This window comes from Episyrphus balteatus, chromosome 2, assembly GCF_945859705.1.
Source record: "Episyrphus balteatus chromosome 2, idEpiBalt1.1, whole genome shotgun sequence".
NCBI classification, from domain to species: domain Eukaryota; kingdom Metazoa; phylum Arthropoda; class Insecta; order Diptera; family Syrphidae; genus Episyrphus; species Episyrphus balteatus.
In genome coordinates this window covers 37,976,861-37,996,291 of record NC_079135.1, presented here as the reverse complement: position 1 = coordinate 37,996,291, position 19,431 = coordinate 37,976,861, and the positions used below count along the sequence as shown (strand labels likewise).

General features: G+C 30.5%; 1 protein-coding gene across 1 annotated transcript in view; it reads left to right on the top strand.

The window, feature by feature from the left end:
* Positions 1-19,431, top strand: part of LOC129909138 (low affinity immunoglobulin epsilon Fc receptor) — a 64,121-nt gene that overhangs the window by 16,365 nt on the left and 28,325 nt on the right. The window contains exon 2 of the mRNA XM_055986110.1: positions 2,408-2,815. Coding sequence (XP_055842085.1) covers positions 2,408-2,815 — 408 coding nt within the window. The remainder of the gene's footprint in view (positions 1-2,407; positions 2,816-19,431) is intronic.

The following is a 19,431-nucleotide window of genomic DNA, read 5'->3' as shown; positions in this document are numbered from 1 at the left end:
ACCCTCGTGCCCCATATAGCAAAATCTAACTTTCCCGTACTATTGAAATACCTTTTCGGGCGTCTGGCAGAGGGTAGGCTGAAACAAAACTGGCTTAAACTTACATTTTCTAAATCAGTAAAAGGCAGAGAAAGTTAATATTTGGCCATCATATGGTTACTCTAAACAAAAAAATATTATTTCAATTTTATAAAAAAAAAACAGAAACTAGGTGTTTTTTCTATGGAAAAACCTATTTGGGAAACCTTTAAGGGCGTCTGGCAGAGGGAAGGCTGAAAAATATCTGGCTTAAACTTATATTTTCTAAACCAGGAATAGACATAGAATTTTAATTTGTTACCATCATACGGTTATACCCAACAGAAAATAAGCTATTAGGTTTTTAATTAGAAAAATGCATTTCAAAATGCTTCAAAGCGGTCTGGCGGGGCGAAAGCTAAAAAAAAACTTCTGGTACCCACATTTTTGAAAACAGGGGATTTTTTATGATTTTTTGGTGTATCATTTATTGGGGTAATACCTAGAAAAACGCCAAAAGTTGATTTTTGACTGCACTTTGGATGCGTCTGGCGGAGGGAAGGCTGAAAAATAGCTGGCTAAAAATTATATTTTCTAGACCTGGAATAGACATAGAATATTAATTTGTTACCATCATACGGTTATACCTAACAGAAAATAAGTAATTAGGTTTTTTATAAGAAAAATGCACTTAAAAATGCTTTAAAGCGGTCTGGCGGGGGGAAAGCTGAAAAAGAAACTTGCGGTACCCACAGATTCGAAATCAGGGGATTTTTTATGATTTTTTGGTGTATCATTTATTCGGTTATACCAAAACGCCAAAAATTGATTTTTTGCTGCACTTTGGATGCGTCTGGCAAGGGAAAGCTGAAAAAGATCACTGCCAGACTTGTTCCGTTGACATACTGTGGTGCATATCTAGATATGTGCACACTCAAATTTCGGTTATATCAAAACTGCCAAAATATGCTGTCGGCTCTCGGTCTATAAGATATAACAATCGTGCTTGTTCAATTTTTTGTTGATTTTAGAGAAGTGCTGTTTTGAGTATGAATTAATGTAATTATTTAAGATCAGATTGAAATAAATTTATGGATAAGTGTAGTGGGCTTAAGAAGAAAACAAGAAATATGTCAAGGATTGAAAGTGACATAGTGCCGCGCGACCGACCGACGATGACTTAAATTTTTCATGTCATTTTGGTAAAAAAAGAAGCTATTGGAATGTACCGAAAGTTTGAAATATTAATACAAAAGAAAGAGAGTTTCACTATGTATCTGATGGTCTCGTATATCTTGAGATTATAGTTTTTTTTTTATTTAAAAAATTGATTAATTATCATCTTCTGTTATGACACTTGACAAAAGTGTTCCTACATGTCTAACTTTTTATAATAATACCAAAACAGGTATTTTTAAGAAGTTATGATTTTGGACAAGGGAAAGTGTTGTTTAAAAGATCAACGATCTTTGATATAGTCAAATAGAAGTACAGAAGTAGACAAAAGTAGATCCAACAACAACAACTGAGACTTACAGTGGAAAAGTGTTGAAGACATCAACAAAACCAATTTTTGTTTTAATTTCTATTTAATGGATCAGGGATGCTAATAAGGGTTGGATATTAGTTTATTTTCTGATAGATGACATCTGTCGATAGGTGATAAAAGAAAATTTGCTAGTTCAAAATCAAATCGAAATCAACAAAAAGTTGGTGTTAATTCTTAAGTATGTAGTATATTTTCTTGAGCAACTCCCTGAATATTCATTCTTCAATGAACGAATACCTATTTTGAAAAAAGTTGCACCATTGTTCATGTTGACATGTCGAATATTCCTGAAAAGACTGGTTTGGATCAGTGGCTTGTTCAGATATTCCAAATTCGAGTGTATGTACACTCGGGCGTATGAGTACTTTTTTTTTTCAAAACCGAATATGATTCTGTGTCTCAAACAAAATAAACTCAATCTTATCTCCTATCACAATCTGCATTTTAAAGATAGAACAAGTTCATCAACGTCAGTCGTAAATTTTATATTTCTACTTAAAAACCAGGTGCAAATGTTTTATTAGAAAACCTTCCATAATCTCCAACTGTAAACAATTAATTTAATATTTTGATTTGTCTAATTTTAATGGATTTTTTTAAATTTTGTTTATTGTTTTTCAATAAATTTAATTCTTGTTAAAATGAATATTCAATAATTGTTTTATGTCATCAACTTTAAAAAAAAGAACCTTAAGATATTTATCAAGAAGGTTGTTAAGGTTTCGTTTATTTTATTATCAAAAAACATCACATAAAAAAATTTAAAAAATTTAAATAGGAATTTGACATTTTCATAAATTTGAATAAAAATAAAAAATAAATATTTTTTTTTCATTTCAGATGATCAAATTGACCAATCAGAAATCGATCGACAAAACAGAATAACTAAACAAATATTTGCAAACTATTTGGAAAGACATTTCTTCCCTTATCGAAGAACAAATCAAAGAATTCCAACTATAGATGAAATTCTTCCAAGAAGTCTTTCAAATAAACAACAGAGACCTCGATCATTCCATAGTCGAACAAGTCGAAGACAAATAGCTACATCGAGTCCTTTGGAATCTGATGATGATATCAGTCAAGATGGCGGTGAGGTGCAAGATGAGGAAGAAAAGAATTTCGAGGAAGTAAACGATTCTCGAGAAGCCGATGATGAGTCACTACAAAGTGTAGAGTCGGAACAATTCGATCAATATTACCGGGAATTACTTGAACGAGATCCTAGTGAAAACGAGATTGATAGTGGTAAGTTAAGAGCTATTAATATTTTTTGTTAAAGAAATCACAGTCACAGGGTTTAATGTCCTGGCTGATTTCGTCATTGACTGATACAAAAGAAACCTCAGCCATAAGATAATTATACTCGATGACCTTTCTTAGGTATTTTATAATAGCTGTGGTTTTGCACGCAAAAAAGTGTTCTCTGGGTCGACGCGATTAACGTCACGCCATTGTTCCAAATCAATCATACATAGTTTCAGCTCGATGATTGATTCAACGCCGCCGCTGTCTTCGTCGGTCGCCAAAATAAAGGTGTTAACTGGTTTATTTAACTCTTTTGTCCAACAAAAAGAAACCAGTTGATGGCATATTTTATGACTAAAATAAACTTAAACTGCTAATACTTTCAAGGCTATTTAATTCAGTGTCACAGGCGTGTTGTATAGAAAACCGTTATTTGATTTGATTGAGATGAACAAACGACCGACGACGAAAGGTGATGATATCATCTACAAGTAATTTTCTCACCTCTATTTCTAGTGAAAGCCAAATTTAAGTCTTCCCTGATATAAAACCATCATGGTCAATTAAATTTTGCTATAACTTTTTCAATGAAGCTTCACAAAGTTTAAAATTGCACGCTCGAACTTCAAGTGTCAGATTAATGTTGGCATTTTCTTTTTGATTGATTATATTATTCTTCATTGATATCAGCAAAAGAGAAATCTATTTCATGTTTATGTATAATTTGTGCGTATCTCAAAACAATGCAAAATGAACCAGAAAATTGCTAAAGGCACCTGAAGGCCAACACCTTTGTTTGCATTCAGATTCATAGATGGATAATTCTTGTAAACATTGAAATGAGGAAAAAATGTTTGTGAACAAATAAAATAATATCTCTAATAATAATAATAATGAAGAATAAGCCTTGAACAATAAAAACATGTGCCTCTGAGATTTAAACCAAGTACTTGTACATGTGCCTGGTGGTGTATCTCAAGACAAGAATTATGCAATTGAAGAAAAACATACCTACACTCTTGGTGCACAGATTTCTCATTGACAATTGCAAAACTAAATATAGTGAAGGCGGCAAGTAGATGCTTCTTTGAAGCTTTATTATCACACTGACAACGACGTCGACGATGACAGGGTTATCCCCGGGCGCGTGTATGGGGTAATTTTTATATTTGCACCAAGATCTTAAGAGTCAAGTCGTCTGTAAAGTATTTACATTTATCTAGGGTAAACTACTTAATTATATTTATGAAAAAATGGAAATATGCTGGAACAACATTTTTATTCAAATTTTAGTATCTCTTCTGTTTGTCTATTTGTTTATAATAAGTTTTTATGTTTGCATGATAAGATTTCGAATTTCTTGATTCAACATAGGTAACAGAGGTGTACCTACCTACTACTTTGTATGAACTTAATTAGGAAGATATCAACCTTGAAGACAAATTGAGAAAATTTATTAAAGCTTGTTTGTGTCAAAAGCACACTTTTTTTCTAACACGCGATTGAATAATACGGAAAAGTGTTCACACGTGCAGACGAAAAGAACATTTAAGGGCTTGTGTTGTTAAATCTAGGGTTTTAGGAAAAAGCTCTACTAATTCTGATTTGATCCCTTTTTGTTTAAAAAATAATTCCGGCGAAAAAAATAGTGTTTGTACAAATTTTATAAAATATCCTCCTGTTCAAGCGGCCAAGGATTAAACTTGTTTTTATAAATTTATAACCAGTAAGTACCAATATCTTTTTTACTTGGTCTAGTTAGAGCTTTAAGCCCACCAGCAATTGGCGTTACTAAATTAGCGATACTAAAAATAAAATTAAGTATAACTACGGAAATAACGATATATTTCCGTAGTAAAAATTAATTTAAAATTTAATTTTCTTGGAATCTTTTCCGAAAAAAAACTGAAGTCTAAACGGCTTGAAAATCTGTTCAAAATCAGGGGATCGACAAATTTGGTTAACTATAGGTACGCCAAGGACAACAAAAGGTTGTCTTGCTTTTTTTAATTTTTTTAATTTGTTTAAAATTTAGACCTTAAAATATTTTAACAGCTTCAGTCTAAAGAGCAAGTACCTCCAACTATGTTGAGCGTTTTTTTTTTTTTACATTTGATTTATGATTTAAAGCCAGTATATTCACAGAGCGTCAAAGCGCCATTATATTTCACTTCTTGTAAATGTATGTCATTAACTAATTAATGTTATGCATTTTTTAACTGGTTTTGTGGTGGTATTTATGGCCGTTTGTCAGTCAAATAAACAATGTATAAAGTTTTTACTTTGACTAGTGTGTCATTTTTGACAGCAAAGCATTAATTTTGATTTCCGCTTGTTACAATACATTTGTGGTACGGATGCTGAGATTTAAATTTACCATGACACGTGTATCGTGGTATTATGCTAATAGCAAATCATCAAATTTGATGTATTTTTACAGCCAAGTTATATTTTAAACGTTACACATGCATACACAACATACTATACACATAAATGTTTTTGTTACATGTTAATTGATGATAACGATTTTACTTAATGTGCCCAATTATGACTTGCGAGTCGAACATATGTCGTGGTATTCCGAATATTGTTTTTAAAACGTTAAATCAATTATTATTAAAGGCTCAATAAATTCGCAAGTCAAAATTGGGCCCAATTTTGGGGATTTATGTTATTATCTCAGGTAAATTGACAGTCTAAACGTATTTTGAATAAACTTCATAATGTACATTTTAAATCAATTGAGCAGTCTGTCAAAATGTTAAAAATAAATTAAAAACAAAATTATGAAATGAACACCTGTAAGTTTGAAAAATTTAGAAACTATGTGCATAGAACAAATATAATTTGTATCATCATCAATATAACTAGTATGCATCATTATTAAAAAGAGTTGTTAAGAATAGTTTGACATTTAATAAGAGGTGTGTTCTTTTGAATATATTAAAAGATTTTTCGCACGGGTAAACTAGTTGTTAATTATTCTATTTTATGTCTTGATTCTTGAATTTTTCAATATTATAAAAAAAGTTCATATTTTTAACTTTACTCATGAATTTCTGCATTGATTATAATAAAACAAACCAACTAGGAATTCCATCTTATACGGCACGTGATTATCGTATAACCCAAAACATACCACGATATAAAACTATTTGTTTACGAGTTGATTTGCTTCCATTAAAACGTGTAAGTCCATTGGGAGATGAAAAAAAAAAGAAAAATGATCGTTGGATCGGGTATATTGATCAGTTTCTAAGGGCCATTTGCTGAATCGAAACTTAAATAATTTATGTTCAACATAAACTCTTATTCCCTACTTTTTCCTCTGTGTAAACTGTCGCATAAGGATTTATGGAAAACCTAAATGCTTAAGTTTCGATTCAGCAAACGGGTCTTCTTCTTCTTCTTCTTCCTTTTTCTCGGCGCTGTTATGATCTCGATGTCAAGGGGATCATAACTATCCCACGTAACTGCTTCACACTAGTGATCCGCCTGTGGGGTTCGCCGGGTTGACCTCAGAAATCGGCGGCAAGCCTCCCGGTTTTGTATTGTTCCATTTCTAAGGCCAACTAAATGCTGGTGGTTTTGCATTTGCTTGTACCAGGAGTTTTTAGGCCTACCTTTCTTTCTATTTCGTGTTGGAACGTTGTATGATATTGCTTTTTTGACGGGGTTCTCAGGATCTCTCCTTTGAACATGGCAATACCAACTGAGTCGGTCGTGTTCAATTTTTTGGGAGATGGTGTTTTTAACATGAAGGCTTCCTCGGATCTTCGTACTTCTAATTCTATCAAGCTTTGTTACTCCTGCTGTCATACGAAGCATCTTCATCTCAGCTGCCGTTAACTTACTCTCATACTTTTTGTACATTGTCCAACATTGTGAACCGTATGTGAGTGCTGGACGCACAACTGCGGTGTAGAGTCTTCCTTTCAGCTTAGGGGGCATTTTTCGATCACAGAAGATGGCAGAATTTTCCCGCCACTTCATCCACCCTACGCTTACGCGATGATTGATATCGTCATCACAAGTACCTTCGTTATTTATCATAGACCCCAGATATTTAAACTTTTCACACTTGGGAAGCACTACACCATTCAAATAAATGTCAGGAATAGGCCTGTGTGGATCAGAAAATGGGCAGCATAGGTATTCTGTCTTTTTCGCGCTTATGCGGTACCCACTACCTTCTAGAACATCCACCCATACATCAAGTGCTCGTTGCAGGGATATCGGGTCTTCACTTATGATGGCTCCGTCGTCAGCAAAGAATAACTGATGCATGATTCAGCAAACGGGTCTAAATGTTCAAATTTATGGGACTTTTTTTCTTACAAAAAAAATAACTCATAGGTACTGAGTCTACTTTGCTTTGATCAAAATAGTTGTTTAATTTACTGGCAGTAAGATTTTTCAATTAAAAAAAAAAAGTTACGTATACGCCCTAGTGACCTTTCCATACTTAAGAAGCTTAATCCGTTTGAAGATTTTTTTTTATAGTAAATATGTTAACACTGCAAAATTTGATAAACGTATTAAACGAGCTTTAATTTTGTAGAAATGATTTTTAACTTAATTCGCTTGGTTTTCAAAATATTTATGAAGGATGCTTTTATGCGAAAAAATGTGATATCATTCAATGAGTATGGCATAGAATTACTGACGGCAATTACCTTACTACACAGTTAGAATATTATGACAAATCGCTGAAGTATAGTCACTTGATAGTTGAAGTATATTCTCACAGAATTTAAAATTAAATTTAAAAACGACTTATTGATTGGTTAAATGCCCAAAAAACACATTCTGCTTTTCGCAATTAAATTGCTTAATATGTACGTATTATATTTCACAACATGTCATTTAATGTGAATGCTTAGGTGTCTTAAATTTAAATTTCTATTGTTTGAGCAGACCACGCAACTTATACTTAGTTTATGTTTATTTGTTGTTTTTTATTTTAACTACAGTACCAATAATAAAGAAGCTTCTGTTACGTTTCTTTTTAAGGAATAATAAAAAACATGTCGCTTTCACTACTTCAACGTATAATAAATAGCAGAAGATTAATCAAGTCAAATAGTGCAGAAGAAATAAATTGAGTCTTGTTTATGTCAAGAGGTTAAGACTTATTAGATTAAACAATGGCCATTCATATAAATTCATTTGAGAGATTTTTCCATGTCATTCAATACTTACAAAATAATTGTCCTTTAGGACACATTATTGTGGCCCATTTCTTTTTGAGAACAAAGTATCAACCTATTTTGGTTGAATCCTTAAAACAGAATGAAAATCATTGTCATATAACAACCGCGATAATTAAAGGCTCTAACTTACATCATATGCCTTAAAATGGCGAATAAACAACCTATCTTAAATGTATGCCTTAGTCAGAACGAAATTGTTTTTTATTTTAATTTTGTAGACACATTTTTGTTAGCAGTGATGTCAGTCGACTAGTTTTTAGATGCTTTTAAAATTTTATGTAGGTGGTTACTACTATCTAATATTAAAAAAAAAAAAAATCCATTTGGCATTTAAAAATGCAATAAATATTCTCAAGACTAAATCTTAAATTCTTAAAAAAGCCTCATCTATACGTTAACTTAGCAAAAAACAAATAAAAGAAATATAATTCCATGCGAGAACATAAAAAAAAAAACAGATAACATTATAATTATTCCAAAAACTGCCAACAAGTTCTAACCATTAAATATTTTATATTTCAAGTTCATAAAACGATCTGTTGGAATATTTTGGCAAAATTAGAATTTAAAATTAAACATGCGAAAAATATTCAAAAATAGATAAATATTTGTATGCAAATAAATATTTATAATATTCTGCGTTTACAGTTACAAGAACTGTTAAACCTATGAACCGAAACAGATTAAATTTAAGATTTTATGGAAAAATTTTAATTCAATTAAGAATAAGAATGATAACAAATAAATTAGACATGCAGGTTAGTTTACAACCTTATAACAAAAACCTATGTCATTAGTTTAAATTAACTATAAATCGTTTAAGGCAGATATTAAAAGTTAGACATTATTATCTAATACAAGTTTGATGAATATAAAAAATTAAGTTCGTTGACTTTACTATTAATTCTGTGTTGCTCATTTGTTTGTTTTTTGGTGCTTATGGTGTTATAAATCTCTAATTAACTGCAGGTTAGACATAAATAGTTGAACTTGTCATACACCTACTGCGTGTAGTTTTGAAAGTAAGTTACTCCTGGGTCCCGGTTTTTATGTATTAATCATTACATTCGGGTTTCTTTGTTAGACAAAAACAAAGACATTTTGATGAAAGTCCCAGCTGATATGTGATATATTGGGTTCAGTAAAATTTTGATTGACTCATTTGATTTGTATTTAATTTAAAAAAAAAAAACACCCTCCACGGTAATTTTTTGTTGCTTAAATAAAGCGAAAAAATACTATTTTAAATTTTTAAGTATCCAACCTTTCGAAAAACTATCTTTGTCATTAATACGAATTGATATAAGTTTCTAGTAAATCTTTAAAGTTTGAGGATAATCCTTAGAAACTTTGCTTTATTTTAACCCTTAGTACCTTAAAACTATTAAATTAAATTCTCTATGGACACTTTTCTTATGTATCATAAATTATGTAAGTTCAACATAAAACACTTTGCGAAACTAAGTAGTTTTCCCTTTTCGTGGCCTTATGATAGTCAATTCTTTATATTAAGTTTAAATATTAATTATTCGTTTGAGTAAAATGGTTTTATGTTTTGTATGTTACGCACTTCAGACTTAATGGCCTTTTAGTAGGATATTCACAATACACTACAAAACCATTTATAAGCTTATTAATTATTAAGATAAATTATCGAAGGTAGTGTAAAGCATTTGATTAATTTGTGATTAAGTGCTTATAACAAACCGTTCAGCAAGAAGAAGTAATTTAGAATTTGGGTCTTAATTAGTTGCTACTTGATGAGAGCAAATCAGCCAATAAAATTTTAGTGATACAAATTTGTAATCAAAGTATGTACATACGTATTTTTAATCAAATAATGCATTTCGTCGGTGAAACCAGAAAAGTGTGTAACTCCATTTTAGCAAATTTTATAGGAGAGCAAAAAAAAAACAAAATCGTTTTGAAGGCATTTGTACCTATGAGTTTTCATTTTCTAATTTGCTTATAAAAAATTAAAACTATGAACTTTAAGGGGATTCTGAGTTCAAGGAACGGTAGATATTAGGTTTGTCTAACAGATGGCATTCAAATCAAATTTTCAGAAAATTTGGAGTTACACACTTTTCTGGTTTCACCGACAAATTTGTAAAATACGTTTTATTTACAAACTGCTTGTACACCAGGTTACACTATCTTAAACTCTCAAGAAAATCCTACCTGATGAGCTTTTCAATAAACCTTAACATTTAGTTTATTCTATATGAGGATTCATCAAATTGCAATCACGATTCTACCCGGACGCGGATAATATTACATATATTTAATTTTTTTATATGAATGGTTTGACCTTATTTTTATTTATGGCTAACACTATTTTTATGAAATCTCAAAGAAGGCAATAGTCATCGCTGCACCAGATAATCACGAAGGCAAGTTCCCTTTCAATACTCACTTACATACTTAAGCCTTAAGTTCTATTTCAATGAGATCATAAAATAGCGAATGCAAGCGAGGGTTTGGTCGAAATCATGGAGGTGGAAAATTTGAATGTCCGCATTATTGAAAATTCATTATAGCTAGGTAATAAAGAAGAAAAAATAATTTTATTTCCTTAATTTTAAAATATTTGTAAAGTAAACACGGTTTTTTTTTACTTTCATACGGTATAATTTGGGACATTGATCATTCAAATAAAAACAATTCAATGTCGTGTAATAAATTCAAGGATTAGTTGTTACTTCAGGTATTCAATTTTATTTGAGTCAGAATATTTAGTTTTTTGTGTGATCGAACTAAATTTCACAAAAAATGGAGTTAAGATTTATTTAATTGTTGTTTGTATGTTTTTGACACACTAAAATTAAGGTTGTTAAAATTTTGTTTGGCACAATTTATGGAATTTAGAAAAATATTAAAAATTCATTAGTTAATAGAGTCTTATGATTTTTAAACTCTGTCCTGATATGTTTTTAAAGTAAATTCTTCTTTTGTAAATAAAATGGATCGTTAGTGGAAATTATAAATTAAATTTGAATTGTTTCCTCAAAATGTTTTTTTTTTGAGTACAAACAAAATATACAAATACTTCATAACTCATCATATTGGGCACGTTCAAACACCTATCGGATAGGCTATCTGAGATACCCGTATCTGGAATATCTTTTTGAACAAAGAGGTATCCAGATAGCTTGCCCAAGCAGCTACTAAAAAAATATGTAAATATTGAGAAGAGGAAACTTTTTCTTTTGAGCAAATTACATTTTTTTTATTGTTGAATAGTACTTGCACAATCGCTTTGACTTTATTTCTTGCAATTTTTTTTTATTTTGAAGCTGAATAATCGCCCGAAAAGTAATCAAAATAAAAAATAGCCAAATGTATATCAGCTGATCACTCGGAAACCTGAGGTATACCAGAAATTCTGGGATACCTTCAGATTATTTTTTGACAGAAAATGGTTCGTTTCCTTGCTAATTTTTAACATTGTTTACAACAACAAAAAGCTATCCGATAGCTTTATGTTAGCTCTTTGAACGTGCCCATTTCCAGAGCATTGCCGGAAGTTATATTTAGCTACCATATCAACGAACTATTTTTTAGTCTATCACTTATCATACTGCATAATTGTTTTAAATTTAAGTTAACACAGTAAAATTAAATGATTAAGAGGATTTTCTTTGCATATTATTTCAATTCAAATAGATAATAGAAAAAAAAGCGAGAGAGCGAACAAATATTCCCCTTAACATTTTACGTCAAGGGAAAAATACTCTATATTGTTATAGAAAAATATACGTTGAAACTTATAGACTTCAAGGAATAATAAAAATTCAAAGAAAATCATTTAAATAGTTTTTTGATGTATTCCCGAATGTAATTCTAATTTGACAAAAATGAAATATTTAGTCCTACATATTTTATTCAAATTGAAAAACCGTTTTTCTTTTTTAACTTTGGTGACACACCAAAATTTTATATCTTTTGTAACTTATACAAAAAAAAAATTTACTGTAAAATAGATTTTTTTTTTTTCTAAAAAAATCTTTTCTTTTTTCTAAAAAAATTCTTTTTTTTATATACAAGACATTAAATGAACTAAAAACAAATTTTTGATTTTGTTAACAAAAAGATTAATATTTATACACTGAGCGAAAAAAAAAATAATCATAAAATATAATTTAATCATTGACTCAATGTTGACAATACTTACATAAAATATCCTTAATTTAAATTATCAACCCTAATTTAGAGATGTTTTATGTACTTAAAAGAAATTCAAAATGATGTTTAAAATACCACTTAAAATTAACGTCGTCCCACATTCCAAAATATAGTTAAATCAAAATGGTTTTCATTGATTTTATATTATTTTTTCCCTGTGTAAGAATTTTGTTTTAACTTTGGTGAGCTGAAAGTGGCTTGTTGAAATTGAATATCAATATGTGCAACATCCCGAGATGAGAACTAGGTAAGGTAAAATACTTTAAATTTTCAAGTGTGAAATAATATTTAGAGTTACCATTCCTTGTTTTTGCAAGAAAAAGGGCTGCCTGAAGTTAAAAATACTTTTACTTAAACCTAATAAAGTGTCCATGTTAAAATACAAAAATATTTTGATAAGTTACTTATTAATTGTAACCAAAATATATATTTCTTTAAACATTTTTTAACTTTTTCCAAAATTTTCTAAAAAAAAAATATGAATTTGGTTAAGAGAATCAAATACATTTCTAAATCAAAAACCAATTAATCAAACAGAAATTTGTTGTGCTGAATACGAATTCGAATCCAAAGTGAAAAAACAATTCACAACTCTATCTACTTCTGAGGACTTTATTATATGCATCGATTAGCAATTTGTGCCAAATATTTCTCAATCTTTAAAATTTATTTTGTACACTAGTATTATGTATCTAGAAAAAATACAAATGCTAAAAATTTGCAAACAAAAACTGTCAAAAGACCAAATAAAAAATCAATGGATTGTTATAAGTTTTGTTTTCCTTTTTTCCAAAAATTTGGCTTATAAAGTACTTACTTATTTACCAAAACAATGTTTTTATCAATAAATATAACTACGTTTAATTCGTAAAAAAATATATTTTTTGAATAAGATATTCTAAACTATTATCTGATTCTCAGACGAAACAATTTCTTAACTTTGCTATACCTTCTTTTAATAATATGTTAATTATGGCATAAATTTTATAATGAGAATTGATGATCGTTAAATTAAAACACTTACATGATGCACATTTGCACATGTATTGAGAATTTATTCTTATTTTCATAAAAAAAAAATACAAGATTCAGTAAAAAAAATCGGCCTTGACATTCTATAGAATTCATATTATAATCAATTCACGACCGTGTAACCCAGAAACTGCTGCACTATAAAACTCCCATTCTCATATCAAGCTTTACACAATAATTACGCTCAACATTAGCACTCAATTAATATTCGTAACTGCTATTAATTTGATTGTGCAACAGATTTTGGCAAATAATGAAAAGGAAAAGCAATGTATTTACCCAGTAGTTTGCAAAAAAAAAACAAATAATTAAAAAAAAAAACAACAACAACAATTTCAAAGCCACTCGTTGTAATTTTGTGGTGGATGTAGTGGATGTTGATGATGATGGCTATCTGGTAGGTTGATCAAGACAAACAACAATGGCTTTTTTTGAGAAACAATTTCGCAGTAAACAAATTTATCGTGCCACTTAGATGTGCAACATCATCAGTAGGTGTTGTTTTGGTGTTTAATGCAATATCTTAGTTAAGTCACTTTTCTCTCTCTCATTCTCTTTGCGTTTATATTATTCTATACTCTTAAAGCTGACCTAGGTCTTAATCTGTTTTTCTATTTTTTCGTTTAGAATATTTTTAACTCACTTTCATTGAGATCTATGAAACTTGTATAAATCTAATCAGAGGCCTATGTTGATCTACATTGATATTCAATCCTTTAGATCGTATTTCTGCCGTCACATGAGTTCGGTTCCTCACCCGCACATGTTATGCTTCCAATAACACCAAACCACACAGGATTGTAACATAATGCGGACATGTATATAAAGAGAAGAAGGTGCTAATTGCTTAAACAGCTGTCTACCTTAATGCCCAATGAAAAATGCTTTGTCATGATTGCAGACTGAGTTGAATTTTTGTGTCTTTACAATATTATCGAAACGTCAAAAACGCAATATGGAAGATTCCTTCTTAATATTTTTGTAAAGTTCCAACTACACTTTTATTGGGCCGTTATTTTTTCTTCTTTTTTTCTATAAGTTAATTCCATAAGGTTGGTTGTGGAATCTTTTCTTTATGTTCCCTTTGGAAAGACTATACGGAATACCACTGGGAGAATATTTAAATGATTATGATATCAGTATAGGCTTAAACGAATTTTTTTGAGCAAAAACTTCACTACCTTATACCCCAAAAAAGCAAATACCCTCATAAGCTTGAGTGATACTACAACGGAGCTCTTCGTGCTCCACCCATTCCAAAAGTATCCTACTTGGTTTAAAATCTGGTGAACAATTTTGCTATAAGATTAAGACTGCCTGCATACTACATGATAAATTTAATAAATAAAATGCACCACTGGGGTCGCACGTACTTGCTCTTATGGTAAAAGTAATTCTTATGTTAAGGCTTTTTACCGAATAAAATTAGAGAAAATTTAAATTTTGTTATTTTTAAGAAATTTCATATGTATGTAAGTAGTGTAAAAAAAAAATAATATCTGCTTTTATAATTAATTAAACACAAATCAAATTTAACACAAAACCAAGTATGCAATTTGATTTCTTGTATAAAAAGGGATGCTTAGAAAAAAAAATTCGAAAATCGTCAGAGCCGTTTTTTTTTTAATAATAGGTATTTTATAATTAAAAATGTTCTAACGTTTAAAAAGCAAAAAAGTTGGTATGCCATTTTTAAGAAAATATTATTCAACACATAAAAACGAAATTTTGATAAAATTCATCAACCCGTTTTCAAAAAATCGATTTTTAAAAAAAAGTTTGAAATATTTTTAAAAAATCCAAAAATGTGTTTTTTGAAAAATGTTTAAAGTTTTTAAATAACGTTTATTTTAACGTTTTTGGTTGAGATCTGTTTTGTCGTTTACGAGAAATTCATAACTTTAAAAAAAACCGTTCTATATGCCTTAAATAATTACAAAGTTTGTTGTTAGGTGTTCACACACACAAATTTAAATCAAAATCGTTAGAGCCGTTTTTAAAAAAAATTAACTTTTCTATTTCCGTTATATGACAGGTACCGTTAGTTTTGGTCCTTAACAAAAATTTCAATTTGTCCTCTAGGGAAGCACCCAAAACTGTTAACTACCAAGTTTGAAGAAAATAGCTCTAGTAGTTTGGGCTGTAGCTCGAGGTAATTACAGACGGACAGACAGACAGAATTGCCAGACCAATTTTTTTGGCATTCTCCATCATCGTAATGTCATGTAAAATTGTTATCTCGAGTTCGATTTTTTTCCGAATCTTAAACTTGCCCTATAGAACCTATATCGCAAGTAAAAGATTAACCCATTATGGCGAGGGAAATCTATAAACAACTTTATATTGGTTGAAGGATGTTTTTTATCTCAACGTAGAACACGCAAAAAGAATTTATTTTCGAAATTTCGTAAAACAATTTTGAAAATAAAGCAATAAAATAGGTTCACATGAATAAATGCAAACACAATAATTGATAATTAGAGATTGGCTGTACCTGGAAGATTAACGCATTCAAGAAATTAAGGGGGGAAATCCCTCTGGAAATTTTTATTTTTGCATTAATTTTTGTTTGCCTTATAAATTCAATTATCAACCGAAGAAACTATTTTTGTGGACTAAGCCTAAAATGAAGCCTCAAAAGCCCCTAGATAGTCTCGAAACCTATGCCCACCGAACCTACCACAGTACGAAAACGAAAACTTTAAACGCTTTTTCCAAAAAACGCGTTTTTTTCCGCGCCGTGCAACGTAACTCAAAAACCAATGAAGCTATCGACAAATTCTTTATAAAAAAACATTGTGTTTTTTCGTTTTTTTGGTATCTAATTTTTATTTTACACTCTTTTTTTTTAAGTTTAGGTTCATGCAATGCGTATAAATTTATTTTATTGAAAAAAAATTTCTTTTTTGATTATAAATAATTTTTTGGACCTGGGCATTGCACGGCGAAAACTCGAGGCGTCAACTTCAAAGAGCTGTAGAGCCGCCATTTTGTTTTTTTTTTGTACTTAAAAAAAAATTGTATCAATACTTCATAATGTCAATAATATCACATTTTTTCCCAAATTTCAATAAATGCTATCAGTTTACCAAAAAAAAAAATTAAAAAAGCTGTGGTCCAGAGGGATTTCCCCCCTTAAGAAGATCTGTCCGCTTAATTTAAGACGGAAGTCATCTTGGCAAAAAAAACAAGCAGAAATTCGCTTAATTTAATGTGGAATCCTCTTGTTTTTATGTGGTCTTTTTTCTCCGTATATGAATATATGAGCATATTTTACAGATGAGCTGTTTAATGCATCATAATATCATACTTACAAACTCAGTTCTGTTGTAATAGAAACCAAGTGTTTGAAAATATTTATAAGACTTTGCACTTCGAATCTCTCAGCTCACATTCACTTTTACCAGGAAATTGTATGTGACAAAAATTCTTCCAATAGCATTTTATCCGATGAGAATGCTTTAGTCATCAGCGATTGTCACATTAACCTCATCTTCAACCTTTCGCCCAAAGATGTGAAACGAATCAGTTAAAAACAAAAAAAAAATTTAAAATTTTTCGAATGAAACCTTTGTTCGACGAATTCCAATAAGAGCTAATATATTGAACATCAAGATAAGTCTTCATTTTACTATGAGTAGGAAAGTCTTAATATACGAAAATTATTTTCAGTATATAATAATTACAGTTGGCAACCATGTCTGCAGCATCCATTCTATAGATGCCATAATCATAAGCACACTATGACGGCTTTTGCGTTCGCGTCTTCATATTCAAATTTCCGAAACCGGATTGCAAAGCCGTTTCACACTCACCAAGTTATGTGTGTTGGCCTTTGGGCGATTTGCTTGACTAGTAGAGTATGGTAATATGGTACAGCGCGAGAAAAGCATTAATCAGCCGCTTGCCGACATCGTCAAGAAAACTATCTGACCAAAAGATAGATGCAGATGCTAGGCTTAGTAAAAAGCTGTATAGGCATCAGGTACCCATCTGTCTCGTTTTGGCCGTGGAACTTCACCGCACTGTTTTCTCTTGAACGTTGTCGTCGTTGTAGTTGTTGGTCGTTTTAAGCCACCAGTGCCGCTCTGGTCTGCTCTTGGATACTTGAGAGTCTCGAGAGATACTCGGATGTCGTCCCCCATACCTATCTGCAGTACAAAAAGTCAGTTCTCCACTGGCGGTCAATTCAAGCACACCATACACATGCCAATATCAACTTTCGATTTCATATAACGACTTTCGGTTTCACTTTTTTGTTGTTATACATTTTTGCTGTTGTGTTGTAGTCTTCTCTGTCACTTTCTGGGATTGAATCTTTTTTTTGAATCTTTAGAGATACTTTCGTTAAGAGTGAGACTACACACAGTTTGGCGGAGTTAATCTGGATCCTGGTGTGGCTAGAATTTCGCGGGCAATGAAAGTGCGAATTATCAAAGAGTTTTCGTAATACTGGTCGCTTCGCCCGCCGCGCCTTTTGAGACATCAAGTTCGTTCGTTTCGAGTTTTAATTTTTGTTATTTTCATTTTTATTTGAAATTTTGTTTTCGTTTTTAATTCGAAATTGACTTTTTGGCTACAAAATGCAGAAATATCTGTTAGTCGCTGTGATATGTTTACATTTTATGATGGGAGGACACGCAGTTGTTCCATCTTCTAAGTCATTGGCAACAGGAGGTAAGCGATTGTGCCAGTGTTTTTGACATTTCGGTCCATAGTTTGTATACGAATTCGGATAGAGTGCATGTTGTCATTTTTAGTTTAAAAAAAAACTGTCAAAATAAAATTTTATCACTTCGCTTTCTCCTCTCGAACAAAGCATCTTATGAAACGATCAGATAGAGTGGTTGTAATTTGTTTATATTTTTTTTTGTAATAAATTGTTTTTTTTTTTTTTTTTTTTTAAGTTTCCGGTTTTTGTTTTTTCTTGTGATACATCTGCAGTGTCGGGTTTTTTATTTGGGTACTTTGGCAATAATTGTGGAATCTTGTTTAATTCACGCAATGCTTCTTCTGCAAAAGAGATATTTAATTAAAAATTTAGTTTTGCATATTGCATCTTGTTTATTGCAACATTCTCAAAGCTTTAACCTTCTTTGTCAAGTTGTGGAATGTAATATGGTTTGATTAGGTTTATACCTATAGTTTTGAATAAATATTCAATTTTTATTTTCTGAAACTTCATGACAGTAAGAAGACAAAAAAAACCATTAAAAAGAGATTAATGATATTTTGAATTGGAAATGAGCTGCGATGCAAGTTTATGGAAAAAAAAAAATCACCACGCCACCACAAATCAAAAAGATCATGGGGTTATCTATTTTTAAAAATAATAGTTTGAGTGTTGCGTTATTGATGATTTCTAGGAAACAAATAAAAAATACGATTTAGAAATTTTTTTGTTTTTTTTTTTTATAACTTTTATCGGTTTTTAATTTTATCAATTCGTATTCAAATGGAACTTTCCCTGCAAAAAAAAAATCACAAATATTTGAATGGCAAAGTTTTTATTTTATCATGATTAAGTGCTTTTTTACTTGCGATATAGGTACTATAGGGCAAGTTTAGGATTCGTAAAAAAAATCGAACTCGAGATAACAATTTTACATGACATTACGATGATGGAGAATGCCAAAAAAGTGGGTCCGGCAATTCTGTCTGTCTGTCTGTCTGTCTGTCTGTCTGTCTGTCTGTCTGTCCGTCTGTCTCTATCTGGAGCTGCAGCCTAAACGAGTGAAGTGATTTTCTTCAAACTTGGTAGTTAGCAGTTTTTGGTGATTCCCTAGAGGGGAAATTGAAATTTTTTTTGTATGACCAAAACTAACGGTACCTGCCATATAACGGAAATAGAAAAGTTAATTTTTTTCAAAAACGGCTCTAACGATTTTGATTAAAATTTTTGTGTGTAATACTACACATAAGGGCCAACTTTTTAAATAAAAAAAATATTTTTTGTACCGTTATTAACGGTACCTGTCATAGAACGGTTTTTTTCGTTTCTGAATATCTCGTACAAAATTAACCCGATTTAAATGAAAATTTTTATACAAAAGTGTGTAAGTAAAGATAATATTAAAATTTTAGAAAATTTTCAAAAAACGCATTTTTGGTTTTTTAAAAAATATTTCAAAATTTTTTTTTGAAAAATCAATTTTTTGAAAACGGATCAATGAAAAATTTTGAAAT